Source organism: Saccopteryx leptura, chromosome 1 (assembly GCF_036850995.1).
Source record: "Saccopteryx leptura isolate mSacLep1 chromosome 1, mSacLep1_pri_phased_curated, whole genome shotgun sequence".
NCBI lineage: Eukaryota > Metazoa > Chordata > Mammalia > Chiroptera > Emballonuridae > Saccopteryx > Saccopteryx leptura.
The window spans coordinates 122,792,527-122,810,556 of record NC_089503.1 but is presented as its reverse complement, the minus strand read 5'-3'; the positions used below and the strand labels follow the sequence as shown (position 1 = coordinate 122,810,556).

Genomic DNA, 18,030 nt, shown 5'->3' with positions numbered 1-18,030 from the left:
TTTCCAGCGTTCAGTGGCTCCCAAGCCCGGCCTGAGCACAGCACGTAGAGGACGTTTCAGACTTGGCAAGTCACAAAGGGCTCCAGGAGCCTGCCTGGAATGTGACAGGCCAGGTTTCCTAGGACCTCAGGTAACCTGCAGGTTAATGGCAGGTTCCTGGCCTCTGGGTTCTAGGCTAGGCCTGGGGACTCTAGGGCACAGACGGTACATTCTGGAATTCAAAAAAGGCACCAATGTTGTAGACTCTGGAGTGTAGAGGATTCAGAGAGTGAGTTGGAGGGGCTGGAGTGTACAGCCGAGAGGCCAGGGCTGGGACCCCACTGGGGGTTTGGGATCTGAAGTGTGGTTTAGCATTATGCAAGCTGGTCAGGAAAAAAGATGTTCAGTTAGGTAAGTTTTCCATTAATCAAGTCTCAACAGAGAAAGTTTTAAACTGTGTCTGATTTTTCCATGAAAATTTTCTAATAGATATACTTTTCCTATTTAGTAAACAGCAGGACACAGTATATAAATTTAAACTCTTAACAATCATATGTCCTTTTCTGCGATTGTCACGCTATAACCTGCAATATCAACTACATAACACAAAAGTAGACAGGTAGCCTCACGTTTGCCATGGTCTGCTGCAGAAGCTTGCGGGCGTGGACCTCCTGGCCCTGGCCCATGGACACATAACGGGTTTCTATTTTCAATCTCTTCCCCAAGGCGGTGATGGAATCCGTGGGATCTGAACCCATGGACAGGAGACAGATGAGTGGTGTCCGTGGGTCAGATTCCTCCCACGTCTTTTCCAAATCCAGGATGACCCCTTCGGCATAGTTTTCGCCCATGGAGTCCATGATGTACTTGCGTGCCTGCCAAAAACAGTACACAAGTCACCAAAACGAGCTCTGACCCCTTCCTTTGTACAACGCAGTGTGGTTTCCAAAATTCAGTTCTGTAGATTATCCCAGTGACGTCCACAGTAACCTTGCCATTTAAATAGGGTAGAGACTTTTATAATTATATACTTTATATTTTTTCATTTGGTAATCTCTTTTTACAGTTGTCATCCCTCCACCTCATTTTATCCCCACATAACCTAGTAAAGGGGCAGGAATTTGAGCCTCAATAGCAACTCAAAGAACAAACAAACAAAAAAACACCTCAGTATATTTTCAGATTGATACATAATAATTATGTTAATTATTGTTATTATTAAATATACTATTTTGATTAAAACTTATTCCAATCACCCTGGGTAGATTTTATTGTCCCTATTTTACACGTGAGAGAATTCAGGCTCTGAAAGAGCATCATTCTGGCAACCAAGGCAGTGAAATAGCCCTTGATATGAGCTGCCGTACTCAGACGAAATGCTGAGAGCAAGCCTGATGCTGCTCCTGGGAAATGGGGATTGAACGTGTCTACACTGTTCCTCTTCTATTACGCTTCCCAGAAAAATACGTGACTGAAATCACAAAAGGAGTCTAACTTGAGAATGAGAACTTTAGAAGAAAGGACATTTTTTCAAGAGGGGCTTTCTAGACCTGGTTTAAGTCTTGTGTGTTATCATAACAGCCATGGGAAGCCACTAAGGGAAGGGCATAATCATGTTTCCATTTCTTCTAGAATATACAGGATGGGCTAGAGTGGACAAGAATGACTATAGGAGACTATTTAGGACGTCTAGCTGCCATCAACCTATGGATGTCAGCAGCCAGGATGAAGGTACAAAAAAAGCATGGGAGACTTAAATTTCAGCATTGGACCAAATAAAGTGTTATATGAAAAAAATAATAATCATGAAAAAGAAGGAAGGAAGGAGAGAAGGAAGGGAAAGAACAAAGGGAGGGAGGGAGGAAGAAAGAGAAAAAGGAACTACCTGAACCTTCCATACTGCCCTTAAATAAGGTAACTGTTTGACAATTCACTTGGGCAGAATAAAAGTAATGAAGTTGAGAAGAAAAACTGAAGGAAGGCTGACCTCAGTGCCCTGAGTTGCAAAACTCCTTTTCCCTTTCTCAGTAAATCACTGAATCTAGTTATTCCGTTACTCCCCAGTACCTAAGTGGACTTGCAGATGGTGACTCCTTAGTTTTAACACTCCCTCTGGAGAGTGAGGGGAACATTTCCTACATTCTATTATAAACCCTGCCTGATGTTACCCCTTAGGCTAACTTGGAGAAGCCTTTTTGAATCAATCTATGCTGAATATTAGAGTTAAACTTTTCATTGTAAAGGCAAAACGTAATGAGTCTTTTTAGTGACTAAATTTCTGTGATGGTAGGCCAGCAGATTAAAGGTCTTTAAAAGACGCCTCCTTTTGGAAGTAAAACGCACATTTAAACCATATGTTACATATATACAATTTAAAGAATTTTTGGCCAACATACTTCTTTACACCAAGATTGTGACCCCTTCTGGGGAAATGACTACAGGTTTGAGAATGTTGTGCTTCCCCTCTAGTCTCTCTCTTAAGCTTGGTTTAAGCCAGGGGTCCCCAAACTTTTTACACAGGGGGCCAGTTCACTGTCCCTCAGACCGTTGGAGGGCCGGACTATAAAGAAAACTATGAACAAATCCCTATGCACACTGCACATATCTTATTTTAAAGTAAAAAAAAAAACAGAACAGGAACAAATACAATATTTTAAATAAAGAACAAGTAAATTTAAATCAACAAACTGACCAGTATTTCAATGGGAACTATGCTCCTCTCACTGACCACCAATGAAAGAGGTGCCCCTTCCGGAAGTGCGGTGGGGCCGGATAAATGGCCTCAGGGGGCCGCATGCGGCCCGCAGGCCATAGTTTGGGGACCCCTGGTTTAAGCTAAGTTTCTCCTAGAAACTTCACATTGTTCCTACTTAAGGAAACATTTTTACTACTAGCAAAATAGAGCAGCCATATCATTTTTGAGTTAATATAAAAATGACAGAGAAGAATAAGACCTTGCCTTTATGTTATACCTATATGCCAACCTTACAAACATGTTTTTTTCATTTACTCTTGTTGGACCATTTGGGCCAAAGAAGAGTTTTAAATCACTTAGCCTGTATGGTACATTATTTGTTATTTACCTTTCTGTTTTTCATATTTTATTGCTAGAAAAATACATGGAAAACTACAAGGAATTCTCATTGGAATTAACATTTTAAATATTTCTTTCCATTTAAAAAAACATTCTCCTTAAAAATGTTATTTTATTTTGTTTTAATAGGTACTTTTTTACCTGGGCAATGGTTCTGTCAGGACACCAGGATCTAATAAGAAGAAGACGTCTAAAGCAGTCAAGAGATTTATCATAGGCATTTGGAAGAGGTTCTTCCTCAGGGTTTTCCTTATCAAACCAAATTTTCCACATTTTCTCATTTCTTGATATCTGAAAATACAAGAGGATAAGAAATGTGTCACAACATGGAAAAATCTTTCAGTAACAGTTCATAGATGTTTCTCGAATTTTCTGACCATTCCAAATATATGTGAATGATATCCTTTGATTATATACATATTTTCAATTTTATGTTCTAGTGTCCAAAAGTTTGAAAATTAGCAATCAAATGTGATTTGCTCTAAAATTCACACTGTGTCACTGTGTAGTCACACTAGCCTACAGCAAGCTTCTGAAGTACAGAGAATCCTGGGTTGTCTAATTTCTTCTATGCCTTTGTGGTAATGAATCTGTAAAGAATAAAGAAATCAATGGAAATTCATTTTCGTTTTTTTGAGATAATCTGATTTGCTTCTTGACATCCTCTCCTGATGAAGAACCAAATCTCATTCACTTATGTTTCCTCATTCCCCAAGACCACTCTAAATACAAAAGGGGGGGGGCAAATAATACACTTTTTTAATTGAATGAACTTTTTTGGCCACTACTCTATTAATTAAAGTAATTATAAATATACCACTTAATAGCAAATAAATAATCAGACACTAGTTTCCTTTAGGTAACTGAGAAGGAAGAAAAGAACACAGTCCATTGTCATTGGAGATTTTAAAAAATCAAAGAGAGAAGAGCATTACATAAGCAAGTATCTCAAAAACAGAACAAACAACATCTACAGACAAATATAATCTTATGTTCTCTGATCTATTCCTTTTGATTAAATACCAAAGTGAATTTCTTAGTGCTCTAATAAAAAAAAAACTATTCCAGGTCTGTATTTAGAAAGTATCATGTAAGAATAAAAAATAATAGCTTCTTTCAATCATGAATGACTACATAATGTCAAGAAATTCCAGGTATAGGATACAATCTCTGGAAGATAACTTCAATAACAGATAATGGTCCAGGTAAAGTCACTAGGAGTCATCCTGTGGAGGAACAAGCTAAAGTGCATTAAAATCTCCCAAATGAAAGTTATTTAACACTCCAGAAATTATTTGTACCCTAATTCCATGGTAATCATCTGTTGTAAGCCAAGACATAAAAATATAGGAGAACTTAAGCTTCTGGTCAAATTAAATTGGAAAAATAAAAAACCAAGCTTGGAAAATTTTTGAGTTAAAAAAATATTTTTTTAAGCCTTCTACTTGAAGCTGAATAAAGCCACCTTGTTGTCAATGTCATTTCTCTCCGGTTGTCTGATTTTCAAAATCCTGTCTCCTGACCTGTCCCAATTCAATTCTCCATACTCAACTTCCATGATTGCATCATATACACAAGTTATCAGCAACTGGCTGATTATGAAAGGATAATAACTTCTAAAGATAAGAGGCCAAGTGTCTGCATTGTATGCACAGCCGGATGCCTAGCTGAGGCAGTATAATGGAATGGGCAGAAGAAGAAGGGTGAAAAGAGGCAAGAAAGGGTATTTAGCATGGGAGGCAAGGTTTTCATATTTCTTTTCATATTTAATCTCTAGAAAGAAGGTAAAACCTCGTAAGTGTACCTAATTATTGCACTTAATTGAATCTATCACTTTCCCACTTGTGGATTTCCAACTGATGTTACTGACACTTGGTGCAGGGCAGCATTACTTAAACTTCCTGGGCAAATAATTCCTTACTGCAAGACCAGTCTGCAATGGGTGGAATATGATTTATCAGAGTGTAAGTGAGTTATGAGGAAGGTCAAACACAGGCCATACATTTTAAGAGTGTCAATATTAAGAAATCTTTCCCTTCCATAAATAATGTAACTAGTGAGAAAGTAGGAAGCTGCTCACTGTAACATTCTCTTAAGTTTATTTAAAGCACCGAATACCTGATCAAGGACATCAGAGAACTGTCTAAGTTTGCTTAGTTCCACCAAATTCAGCCAGGTCATGTCTAGGATCCATTTAGATGGTTTAGGAGGACAAGCTTTAAGGTCCAGTGAGGCACCACCTTTAAAATTAAACATATAAAGTTATGAGATTTTCCTTCTTTATTGTAAAACCATCTATAAAACCTTTTGCTTAAACTGTATTTCAATCTCATTTATTTTACTACTTTGATATTTATAAGCTCAGAAATATAAACCATAGTGATGGACAAGATTTAAATTTTAATAAAGGAATAGATGATTTCACAAAAACACATTTAAGAATCAGTAATATAACTTAGCAGGCAGGCAGATGCTGGATTCTACCCTAGCTCTACCAGGCAAAGGCCTGGAACAAGTCAGCTCACCTGCCTGAGCCTTATTTTCAAACATATAAAATTGGAATAATGAGCCTGACCAGGTGGTGGCGCAATGGATAGAGCATCAGACTGGAATGCGGGAGGACCCAGGTTCGAGACCCCAAGGTCGCCAGCTTGAGCACCAGCTCATCTGATTTGAACAAAACTCACCAGCTTGGACCCAAGATCACTGGCTTGAGCAAGGGGTTACTCTTTCTGCTGAAGGCCCACAGTCAAGGCACATATGAGAAAGCAATCAATGAACAACTAAGGTGTCACAACGAAAAACTGATGATTGATGCTTCTCATCTCTCTCCGTTCCTGTCTGTCTGTCCCCATCTATCCCTCTCTCTGACTCTCTCTCTGTCTCTGTAAAAAATAATAAAATAAAATAAAATAAAATTGGAATAATGAACCCTGAGTGTCATGATAATGACAGAATGACAGAAAACATGTGCGTGAGCACACAAAACAGGACCAAGAACAAAGGAGAGTGTCACTAAATGAGCAGTTACTGTCAATATTAAGAAATATCCAATGATGGTACCAGCTCATTTTAAGGAGAGAATTTATCTAGAAATGTCAGTAGCACTACACATGTTTGAAGAGTTGTCTTCTATAAATCAGTATACTATTTGCATCCATTTCGAGCATAGCCCAAGGGCCTTGTGCTACATCATTTGTGTTTGGTCAATCTAACCAGAACAAATGTTTCCATTGGGAACTGACTCCTATCTTTTTGCTGATGAGTCACCTAAGCTCACGTAACTCCTATACCTCTCACAGCATCATGAAACAAATGACATCTTAGAAACATTGTGGTTCACCACAGAAAAACGTGAACAATCATATTTTAAGTCAAAGGAAGAATTAGTGAGTCTTCTATGGTATAAAATATACTGTTTAATAAGTACCATCTTTTAAAGTATTTCATAAAAAAATATACTGTCAGCCCATGATGGCAAACCTATGACATGCGTGTCAGCACTGACACACATAGCCATCTTCGATGACACATGGCCATATGCAGCTGCATACCAGAGAAGTATGGGGCCACATGCCAAAAAGGACGTTTCATACTCGGCACTGGCACGGCCAGGTGCAGGAGCCGAGGTTAAAACATTTGCTGTAGACACTATGTGCCAGAGGTCTGTAGGCCAAAACAACAGAACTCCGGCACAGAGCGTCTAGTTCTGGGACTTCTGGTTAGGCCGGAGGGGATCTTTGACCTCACTCCAGCCAGTGGAGCAGGGAGCAGCAGAATGCCGCAGGGGATACATCTCTGGAGGCCCTGTGATCGCCATTACCAGCAACCACATAACCACAGCAACCATTATCCAATCTACTGTTCTGGGGTGTCGTGGATTTCTAACTGACCATCATTACTGAGATAAGTGAGGGGGAGGTTGGGAGAGGTGAGGGCTTGTGCTGTGGGTGCCGTTTCCCACCATTAGAAATAGCGGCAGCCATGTTAATTTACATAAGATGCAAGTTGCAGAATTTCAAGACAGCATCTGGGTTCAGGTGTCTGTCGACTTGAGGTCAAAGCTTGAGAATCCGGAAAGGTGCCTCTTGGAGAATCAAGAGGAGTACCACTACGAACAGGAAATTTGGAGTGCCTGGAACCGATTACCAGACACTTTTAGCACCCTGAAAAATATAGCAATGGCTTTACTCACAGTTTTTCTCTCTACGTACTTTTGTGAGACCTTATTCTCAGCATTAAATAATATCAAAACCAACAAAAGAAACAGATTGACAGATGAAGTTAGTAGCGCTTGCTTGGGCTTGAAGTGTACAAAATACCAACCTTCAATTGAAGATTTAGCAGGGGTCCCCAAACTTTTTACACAGGGGGCCAGTTCACTGTCCCTCAGACCGTTGGAGGGCCGCCACATACAGTGCTCCCCTCACTGACCACCAATGAAAGAGGTGCCCCTTCTGGAAGTGCGGGGGGGGGGGGGGGCGGATAAATGGCCTCAGGGGGCCGCATGCAGCCCGCGGGGCTGTAGTTTGGGGACGCCTGATTTAGCCAATGAAATTCAGCAACAGAAAAGTCAATAATAGGCAGGTTAGTTAAAGAATTCCCCCTCTCCCTCACTTATCTTAGTTTATGGCACCCCACACAGTTAAATAATATCAAGACTAACAAAAGAAACCGACTGACAGATGAACAAAGAAGTCACTAAGCAGGTAAGTTAAATAATTAGTTTTTGGTTTATTAAATACAGTTATATATTACAATTATACGTTTTTGTTATTTAAACTATAAATATCGCGAAATTATGGTTTTTTTCTCAAAGTGACACACCACCCGAGTTATGCTCGTTTTTTAGCAAATTTTGACACACCGAGCTCAAAAGATTGCCCATCACTGCTGTAGGCATAAGTCTTAAAAGGATATAACCAATATATTTGGCTATCTTTAAAATAATTTTTTGAACAGAGTAGGCCATAAACAAATAATTGTATTTAAGATATTTATTGAGCCAAACTCTAGTTTATCCAGGCACTGTGTACCCAACTAAACTGCTCTCTTATGCCAAATCCATCTTAGTATATTTCCAACAAGGTAAGTGTGGCCTTGAAGCTATTTCAATGAAAATATAAGCTCATAAAATCCAAACAGATTGTTTTAACACCAGTGAGCAGTAAAAGACCTAAGGACAATGCTTTTTTGTTGAAAAACATCATACCAATTTCCATGAAAACTGTTCATCTTCCAACAAACTGAAGAGAATCAGGTATTCACCAGAGGGTCAGGGAGAGCTAATTCATGGAAAGGAAAGGTGTTGCTTGTAGCCAAACATTATTCATTGCTTAGTACCAGGTAACTGTGTCATGAGCCAGGCAGGATTCCCTGGTTCAATACTGTACAATGAGCCACAAAGAATAATTGTACTGGGCAGAGGGGTAGGTGGATGCATATTCCTGGATAATACAGCACCAGATTAAATAGACTGATGGATAAACAACTGAGACAAAAATAATTCAAATTAAAGTTTCAAAATGAAAGAGAATTAAGCCATTCCCTTCATGCTTCAACCCTTGTTTTAGGAAAAGTAAGTTTGAATTTTTACCATAATACTTTGTAAAAATAATACGTGGTTATAAAGAAAGACTTATGCAAGTTATACCACACAATCCTAAGTGTCAGAGCTGAGGACGACTTAGCAAGTCATCTCGGGTCATCCTTCCCCACCTTAGAGATGAGTAAATTAAAAGACCAGTATCAAAACCCTGTTGCTATCTAAATAACATTTTCAAAGAAATGATATAAAAGCCATTACAAAGGGAGGTCATATCATTGGGTAGCTTTCACCAGCATAACTATCAAAGGGCAATCTTCTGAAACTGTTTCATAAGCAGTACTTATTTTTTTGAATTGAGTTGTTTGCTTTCTGAGTTTCAGGAGTTATATGTCTGTTAGATCAGGTTGGTTGGATGTATGAAGTCCTCCATTTCCTTACTTAGCTTCTGCCTGGTTGCTCCATCCATTGCTGTAAGTGGCAGTATTGAGTTCTCCCACGATCATTGTAACATTGTCTGTTTCTCCCTTCAATTCTGTCAGTTTTTGCCTCATATAATTTTATGGTCTATCATTAGGTGCCTAAGTGTTTGTCATTATTATATCTTATTGCTGTATTGAACTTTTATTAATATATAATGTCCTTTGTGTTTTGTAAACTTTTCCGACTGAAAGTCTATTCCATGTGATATCAGTGTAGTCACCCTTGTTCTCTTTTGGTGTCTATGTGCATGAAATACTATTTTCTATCTTTTCACTTTCAGCCTGATTGTGTAAGCAGTATTACAGTTGTTGAATGGCAAAGGCCTACAAAATCTGTCCAACTTTGGTGAGCCTCAGACTAATTAAACTAAAATACTAAAGACCATACAGAAATGTCTATCATTCGCTGAGCATATTCTATGTGCCAGGGTTTATGTAAGTTGTGTGATTTTTCAATAACCCTATTCTGTACCTAAAATTCTCCTTGTTTTAGAGCTGAGGAGACTGAAGCTTAAAAGGTTAAATAACCTGACTCAAGACCACTCATCAAGAAGGTGGCAAAACCACTACTATCCCTAAAAGTCTTCCTAATTCTAAATCTCATGTTGGAAATTGTCATGCCATACTGTAACACACTTTACAGCATTCTACCCACACCAGGGTGCTATGTTCAATGTTATTTCCATGAAGAAATGCATTTTATGCCTGAATTGAGGATGTCAGGAACAACTTCCCCCTAGGAAAGCTCAGCCCTTGATGCCAGCTCCTCTTCCTTCAACACTCTTCCTCTAAATGTCCCCAGGGCCAGTGCTCTGTGTTCCTTCAGGCCTTTGCTCAAGTATCCATCTCTCAGAGAGGCCTACCACATTAGAAATCCCATTAAATGTCCCATTGAAAAATTTAAACCTTCCCTACCCTTCCCACCCTTATCCAATTTTGTTTTTTCCATAGGATAGGGCGTACTAGCTTTTCACATACTATATATTAATAATTTACTGATTGTTTAATTATTTTTTCTGTATCACCAGCCCCCAAAATATTTGAGCTCTACAAAAGCAGGATTATTCTTTCTGTTCATTGATATGTTCTGTGTCCCAGCCTGCAGTAGGTGCTAAACAAATATTCATACAAGAATGAATAATAAAATATCTTGCATAAATGCAATCTTCAACAAAATGCAAGGGAAGTGTTATAACCAGAAGAAAATACTGCACAGGACCTTCACAATCATTCTTATACATGCATCTGTGTACAATGCTTTCGATGTTATACTGACCTTTAACAAAGGTAAGAAACTCTTCATGCTTGACCCAGTTCCTCTGGATGTCAATCTTCAGGGTAAGCAGCAAGGTGAATAGGAACTTGTGTTCTTCGTACAAGCCTCGGGCAGCATACTTATAGACCTCGTAGGTCATGTGTTCAATGATATTAGCAATTCTTTTGCTTGTAATTGGGCTCTTGACAGACCTGGAGCAGAGAACATTTTAATCAGGCTTATCCCCCTGCCCTTTTCAATTTTCCATAAAAACAAAATCTGAAATGGAGAATAAATAACTTTGGAGGGTCAATTCTTATTTTGTACACATCAAGGGTAAAACTTCTAAATCTAAAATAACAAGCATTCTTTGAACACAAAATAACATAACAGAGTCCACAATGTGTCTAAATCAATTTTATCCGCCAGGCATTATCATTCATAACAATGTCTTGGGAATTTTTTGTTTAACAGAAATACATGAAACCGCAAGAATCAATCAGTGGATGAATAGTTGGTAGAGCTTACTCTGAGCATAAAATGATACATGAGAATGATTTGTTAACACACCAGTAATAGCGCTAATCTTGGAATTAAAAAAAAAGAAAAGATTCAGCAAAGGAAAAGGAAGTTATAAAGCTAAAGTCGTCATTCTAAACTACAGATACAGAATTCAGTTTGGCTTCCCGAGCACAGACGCACCTGGCTAAGGAAAGGTCAAACAAGCCAAGAAACTGGCGGAGCGAGGTCTGATACATCTCATTAACCAAGCTCATCTCGGTGATGAGGAAGTAGAGGATGCTGCCCCGCGTAGCCACTGAAAGACAAAGAGGAAGGTTGCATGCACTGCTAGGGTGGAAAAATACATGACCAGGCACAATTAGCCTCAACTCTAAATGAAAACAAGTCTTATTTTTTTCTTTTATCAATAACCATGTATCAGCAATGTGAGTCTAGAGCAATGTTCATCCTATGTATTTAATTCTTGCTTACAGACTTTGTGTAAATAGTCTACTATTTATGTTTACCACATAGTACTTTCCACTTTAGAATGTCTAGATCCCTTATAAATACATTTTACTGTTTTTTATATGAAAAAAAGACAACTGAAGGGATGTCGAATGTGTTAACACCCAGTAAGTTGTGTAGGCATTGGAAGGACTTCATTCTTAAGTGCCATGAAGAAGCCATGCCTCACCTTGGCCTCAAGCTGGCAAAACAAGGCATCACAGAGAGGGCACACTAGCGGAAGAGATTGTTTTGATTATTATTTCCAGGAGGAACAATAAGTTACTAAAGGAGATTGAATTATTTTAGCAGTCAATGAACAACACCAATTTTCAAATTGGTGGATAAGACTTAAGAGCTCCCATGATGTCAGAGAATATCACCTTCTTAAAACAGACTACAAACAAAACACTAGCTTATTATTGCCAAATGATAAATAACTAGTCAACAGACCAAAAATTGTGCATTAATTGCTCAGATCTCACTAACTTGTAATCAGATATTCTTTAAATTTCTCTCTTTCCTTTCTAGTTCAAATATAAGTGCACAGGAACTTTAAAAGATTTGCCAACCAACACAAATTATAAGCACCTATAAAATGAACATCACTAAAATATATTTTCATCTCAATTTTACTAAACAGAATTGCCACAAAACATAAATGGTCACCCCACTTTGCACAGTCATTAGCATGACATCCTTATTTCCTTCCAATTTTCTCATCCTCACTTATTTCTCACCTCATTTTCCTGTGACATTTGTCTTTCATTACCAAACTCACCAGGTCTGTATTCCTCCCGGGCTGAGTTAATTTGAATTTCTGTCTCGGCTGAAATTTCTAGCTTCTGTGTCACCTCTTCTGCCGTCTTTTTTGTGTTACTCAGCACAACAATGAGACTCTCGTCTTCCACCAGGGACCCCTGGGTACTTGTCAGCCGGCAAAGCAAATTATCTTCTAGCTCCTTCATGCGTCTTTTGTTTGCAGTGACATCTTCCATAAGACGAGTTCTTTCTTTCTCCAATTCCTATTAGTTGGCATAAATATTGTTTCTTCCTCAATTTACAACTATTATTTGGCCATTCCTTAAAAAGTTAACCTACAGAGCTGCCCTCAAGGTCTTGTACTATAGTTTTTGTATTAGACTGCAGAAAATACAGATGTCAAAATAAGGGGAGGAGAATTAACAGATGAAAGAAATAGTGGCAAACAATGTGAAATGCGCTAAAAATATCACCAATACCCCTTTTACCAACTTTTTCTTTCCTAAAGTCAAATCATTTTTAAGTGACTTTGGTGATTACATTTAAGCTTGTTTTGAAGGTGACATATATTTGAAAATATATTGAATTATATTTGAAGACAAATATATATGATATATGTCTTGGATTAAATGCATTTACTTCTGCAGATACATTTAAATTTTAAAAATCATCTTTGCCCAAAAAGGTAATCTGCTCTCCAAGAGAAGGGAAGATCTGTATCTTCCCTGAAGGACCTTGATAAATAGTTCGGGAGAGAACAAATTCAGATGATTATTGGGCCTATTGGTTATTTCTTCCTCCTGGTAGTTTGGAGAGGAAGAGACAGTGAAAGAGAAGAAAAGAAAATATGAGGCTGATGAGGAATAGGGAAGGAAGAAATGGCCATGACACTGAACAAGCCAGAGGCAGCATGAAGCCCACAGGCTGGGGGCCAACAGAGACGATAGGCTTCTGGCACCAAATAAAATTGTACATGGAAGTCAAGTTGTTATATGAGAAATTCTAACTTTGAAACTAATAAAACAATCAAAAATGAAAAGGGCAATGAGTAAATAGTATTTAAAAATCTAATCAGGTCTTGGTGCCAGAAGTACAGATATGAAAATGCTCTGTAACTGAAAAACCATGAAGTTAAAATAAAAATTGTGGTAAAAAAATCACTGGCCTCTGCTTTCTCTTCTAGCTCAATTAATCTATTCTTTTTGTTCATTGATGTGTTCCAAATGTCTATTCTGCACCCCAGCATGCAGTAGGTGCTAACTAAGTGTTCATACAATGAATAAATACTAAAATATCTCACAAAAATGCAATCTTCAATAAAATGTAATGAAACTGTTATAACCAGAAGAAAATACTGCACAGAACCTTCACAATCATTCTACACCTGCTCTATTCTAGCCAATTAATCACCATTGATTAAAGAGTTAGAGTGGGCAGTACCCTGCCAGGCTCTCAATTCATGGTCTGAGCACAGTGAATCTGGTCTGGAGACATTCTAGAAAAGGAAAATTCTTTAAGCAAAACAAAATCTCAGCACTTAAATCAATTCTTAATCCTTTCTGATGTAAAACTCAAACAAAATCTGCTCTTATGATCTTTGTTTCCATCTGTTATTTGGTTATATTTGGAAGCTTCTTGAGTAGTTACATTAATTCATTTACTCACTAAATGACTCTCAAATTTGAAATAAAGTAGAAATTAGTACAAACAAGTAACATTTAAAAACAACTATAAAATTTCTTCCCAGAAACAGTTATAATAAACACTCATGCTTTGGTTACAGTAGGAAATACATTGATAATAAAATTAAAGGGAAAAACTTCAAATATTTTTCATTGCCATAATCCTAAATTTCACATACTAATATTATCATGTCTGAGTTCCCAAAGGTGAGCTTTATAAACATCCTCACCCAAGGATAGGTAGGAGAACAAATAGAGCAGTGGGAAAGTGATGATGTTGACACCAGAAAGACAAGTTTGAATCCAAACTCCCAAAACTTATTAACTACATAATGGTGGCCATGTTATAGAACTCTACAAGCCTCATTTTCTTCATCTGCAAGATGGACATAAGAATAGCTCAGAGAGTACATGTGAGGACATCACTATTAAAGCAGCTATCACATCGACTGGATCATGACAGCAGCTCAGAACATGTCTCTTCCCTTCTAATCATTTCCAGCATGAATGTTCAGAAGGATTATGCTTATTTAGAAATGAGTTATTTGAAAAATAAAATTATGAATTGGCACAAAATAAATCATACTTTAGATTTCACATATCATCATAAAAGCATAGTGAAGTAGCTGAAAGGGGATATTTAAAAAGGAGAATTTTCTCATCTTGCCCTTACAACGCTAAGGGTATATGCTTTCATGTCTGCTGGGAATGAGAGCATAGGCTGTCAAAACCAAAAACCACACCAAGTCTTCATGAGTGTTTTCTTGCATAACAATTATTCTTCCTTCCGTTTTTTCCCAATTACCTAGCCCCTGCCCTAATTGGGGCTTTAATTATTCCTCCGTGGACTACTTGGACCACACCTGGTCTCCTGCTGAGCCTTCTCTGGGCCACCGCACTTTTCTGCCCCTAGTCATTCAGAACATCTCGCTTAGCTTTTGAAAAGAGCCAAAATTCTCCAAATAGTTTGCAAAACTTGTTATGACCTACATTTCCAATCTCGTTTCCACTTGTAAACTATGCAATTGGGACTAAAATTATGCCTCCATGTTGCTTTAAAAACCATTTATTAATAAAACAAACACAATTATTAGTAATGTGTTCCCCTTATAGAAATAAGAGAAAAGGTATTCAATTTCTGATTTGAAAATAGTAAGTAAAAGCTTGAACGTAGAGATGATGTCAGAGTAATGGTGCGATAGGAAGCAATACCGATAAATCTCCCCCAAAACTCAACAAGATCTTCAACCAGAAACAGAAAAACCTATCCTTGGAGCCTCCAGATGTTTAGCAATATACCCGAAGGTATGGTCGAGCGAAAAATTGGCTAAATATATAATCAAACCCCGAAGGAAATAGGGAGTAAGGAATGCTCCACCTTCCTCACTAACCTAAATGGGGTTGCTTTCACTGGGAACTGAGAATATAGAAACTAAGGCGGGCAAAGGGGGTGAATAGATCCAGGCCATGGCACAAACGGCCGAACCAGGCTGTGGCATGGAGATCCAAGCCGAGGAAAAACTGTGCCTGTGGCAACCCAGTCAATACAAGCTAACACTCACGCCAAACCCAGACAAAGAAAGACAAGTGGTCCGCCATTTTCCCCGATCTCCAGGTTGGCGCACGCAGATAGTGGGCGAGAGATTCCTTTGAAAGCCCCGGGAGTGGGCGCCTGTGTTATCCCACAGAGGGGCAGAGTCAGAGGCCTCTGTGTGGGCTGAAAACGGAATCTAAGGGCTTCCCCAGCGCCCTGAAAAAGCCGTGCACGAGTAGGGAATGAGAGCCAATTCCATGCTGGAACTTTTCTGTATGGGCAGAGGTTTCATTCAAAGTGAGAGGCGGCCGGCCTGATATCCTGGTCTGTGCGCACAAAGAGTGGGCAAGAAATTCCTCCAAGCACCTCAGGAGTGGGCACCCATGTTATCCCACAGAGAGGCAGAGTCAGGGGCCTTTCTGTGGGCCGAAAGCAGAATCTCGGTCAGCCCCAGTACCCTGAAAAAGCCACGCACAGGGAGGGAGCAAGAGCCAGTTCCAATGCTGGAACTTTTCCGTGCGGGCAGGGGTTTCACTCAGAGCGTGAGACTGCCAGCCTGATATCCTGGTCTGCGCACAGATAGTGAGCGAGTTTCCTCCAAGCGCCCCGGGAGTGGGCACCCGCCCATGTTACCGGACAGAGTGGCAGAGACAGAGGTCTTTGAGTGGGCGGAAAGCCCGCCTGATTATGCTAGCAGCTCTGACTGACTGAGCCTTACCCAGAGCCCTGTGCTGAGTGGGAATAGAGTGGGGAGTTGCCAGCTCTTTGAGCCTCTTACTATCCAGGCAGAGGCAGCAGAAACCCCATAGCTGGATTATCAGGCTACTAATTGAGGAAGGAAAGACTAGGAGAGAGAGGCTCCAGGAACACGGACTCTCTCACTGTCGGAGCCTATAAATGCTAATGAGCCTCGACTGCCAACGAGACTGAAGCACAATACATGACATCGCCATAGAGACTTATCAACTGCAAACCTCTACCTGAGCGTGCCAAAGGGGCAGAACCCGGGGTACAGAGTCACCGACCAGGAAGAGGAAGAGAAAAGAAAAAGCAAGAAGATAACCTCTCAAAATCAAGAATAATCCCCAAACTTTATAACCTATCGAATTTTATTATATTTGTTCATTTGTTTCTCTTATCTTCATTCTTGATTTTTTTTTCCTCCTCCAATTTGGTCATTTAACTCTCTGTTGGTCTTACTCTCTCCTCTCCTTGAACTACACTACCCATAAGTGTTATATCTCCCATTATCTTTTCTTTCCTCTTCCTTTCTCTCTCTGAGTGTTGCACTCCAAAACCCTTAACTCTCTCTCTCTCTCTCTCTCTCCTCTTTTACTTTTTTCTTCTTTTAGTGGTACCCTCTTTTTTCTCTCTCTCTCCCATTCTTTTCTCCCTCTATATTAGTTTCTTCTTTTCTCCTCTACGTCTCCTCTCATTCAAACCTCAATAATGAACAAATTATCTTATCTGGGATTCAAACTTATGTTTGTGTCATTTTGGGTTTTTTTTACTTCACCATTTTAACTCACTAGCAGTGCTCCCATCCCTGGCTCTCCATTTTATCTAGTTCTTGTTCCATTAAATACAATAGTAATTTTTTAATTTGTCCACCAATTTTCCTGTTTCCCTCTTATTCCTCTCATCATAACTCTTAGTCAACTAACACCTAAAAGCAAATCATTTTATTCTTGACCCAAATTTTTTCCTCATTTGCTTTTTGTGGGTTCATACCCTCTTTTTTTTCTTTTTTATTTTTTTTTTTTTTGCCCCTTTATTACTTCTCCCCAATTCAGGCCCTCCATTACACGCATTGTTTGTTCTATTTAGTACAATATAATTCACAGTTCACCACAAGATTTTCTCAAGAAAGAGGGGAGAGGAGAGGAGAGAAAAAAAAAGGGGGGGGGAAGAGATGACGTCAGAGTAATGGCGGGGTAAGAAGTGATACCGATAAATCTCCCCCAAAACTCAACAAGATCTTCAACCAGAAACAGAAAAACCTATACTTGGAGCCTCCAGATGCTTCGCAATACACCCGAAGGTATGGTCGAGTGAAAAATTGGCTAAATATATAACCAAACCCCGAAGAAATTAGGGAGTAAGAAATGCTCCGCCTTCCTCACTAACCTAAACAGGGCGGCTTTCTCTGGTAACTGTGAATATAGAAACTGAGGCGGGCAAAGGGGGTGAATAGATCAAGGCCGCGGCACAAACAGCCAAACCAGGCTGTGGCACGGAGATCCAAGCCGAGGAAAAACTGATCCTGTGGCAACCCGGGCAATACAAGCTAACACTCACGCCAAACCCAAACAAAGAAAGACAAGCGGGGCAGCCATTTTACCCGATCTCCTGGTTGGTGCGCGCAGCTACTGGGCGAGAGATTTCTTGCTAAGCCCCGGGAGTGGTGCCCGTGTTACCCCACAGAGAGGCAGAGTCAGGGGCCTTTCTGTGGGCCGAAAGCAGAATCTCTGGGCAGCCCCAGCGCCCTGGGAAAGCTGCGCACGGGAGGGAGCAAGAACTAATTCCAACGGTGGAAATTTTCTGTGCTGGTGGGGGTTTCACTCAGAGGGAAATGCGGCCGGCCTCATATTCTGGTCTGCGCGCGCAACTAGTGAGTGAGAGATTCCTCCGAGGGCCTAGGCAGTGTGCGCCCGTGTTATCGCACAGAGGGGCAGAGTCAGGGGCCATT

General features: G+C 39.6%; 1 protein-coding gene across 3 annotated transcripts in view; it reads right to left on the bottom strand.

The window, feature by feature from the left end:
- Positions 1 to 18,030, bottom strand: part of DNAH5 (dynein axonemal heavy chain 5) — a 316,293-nt gene that overhangs the window by 26,016 nt on the left and 272,247 nt on the right. For all 3 annotated transcript variants that reach the window (XM_066374372.1, XM_066374367.1, XM_066374381.1), the window contains 6 exons: positions 12,145 to 12,388; positions 11,058 to 11,172; positions 10,377 to 10,567; positions 5,192 to 5,313; positions 3,215 to 3,364; positions 609 to 854 (listed from right to left, as the gene is read on the bottom strand). In XM_066374372.1, coding sequence (XP_066230469.1) covers positions 609 to 854; positions 3,215 to 3,364; positions 5,192 to 5,313; positions 10,377 to 10,567; positions 11,058 to 11,172; positions 12,145 to 12,388 — 1,068 coding nt within the window. The remainder of the gene's footprint in view (positions 1 to 608; positions 855 to 3,214; positions 3,365 to 5,191; positions 5,314 to 10,376; positions 10,568 to 11,057; positions 11,173 to 12,144; positions 12,389 to 18,030) is intronic.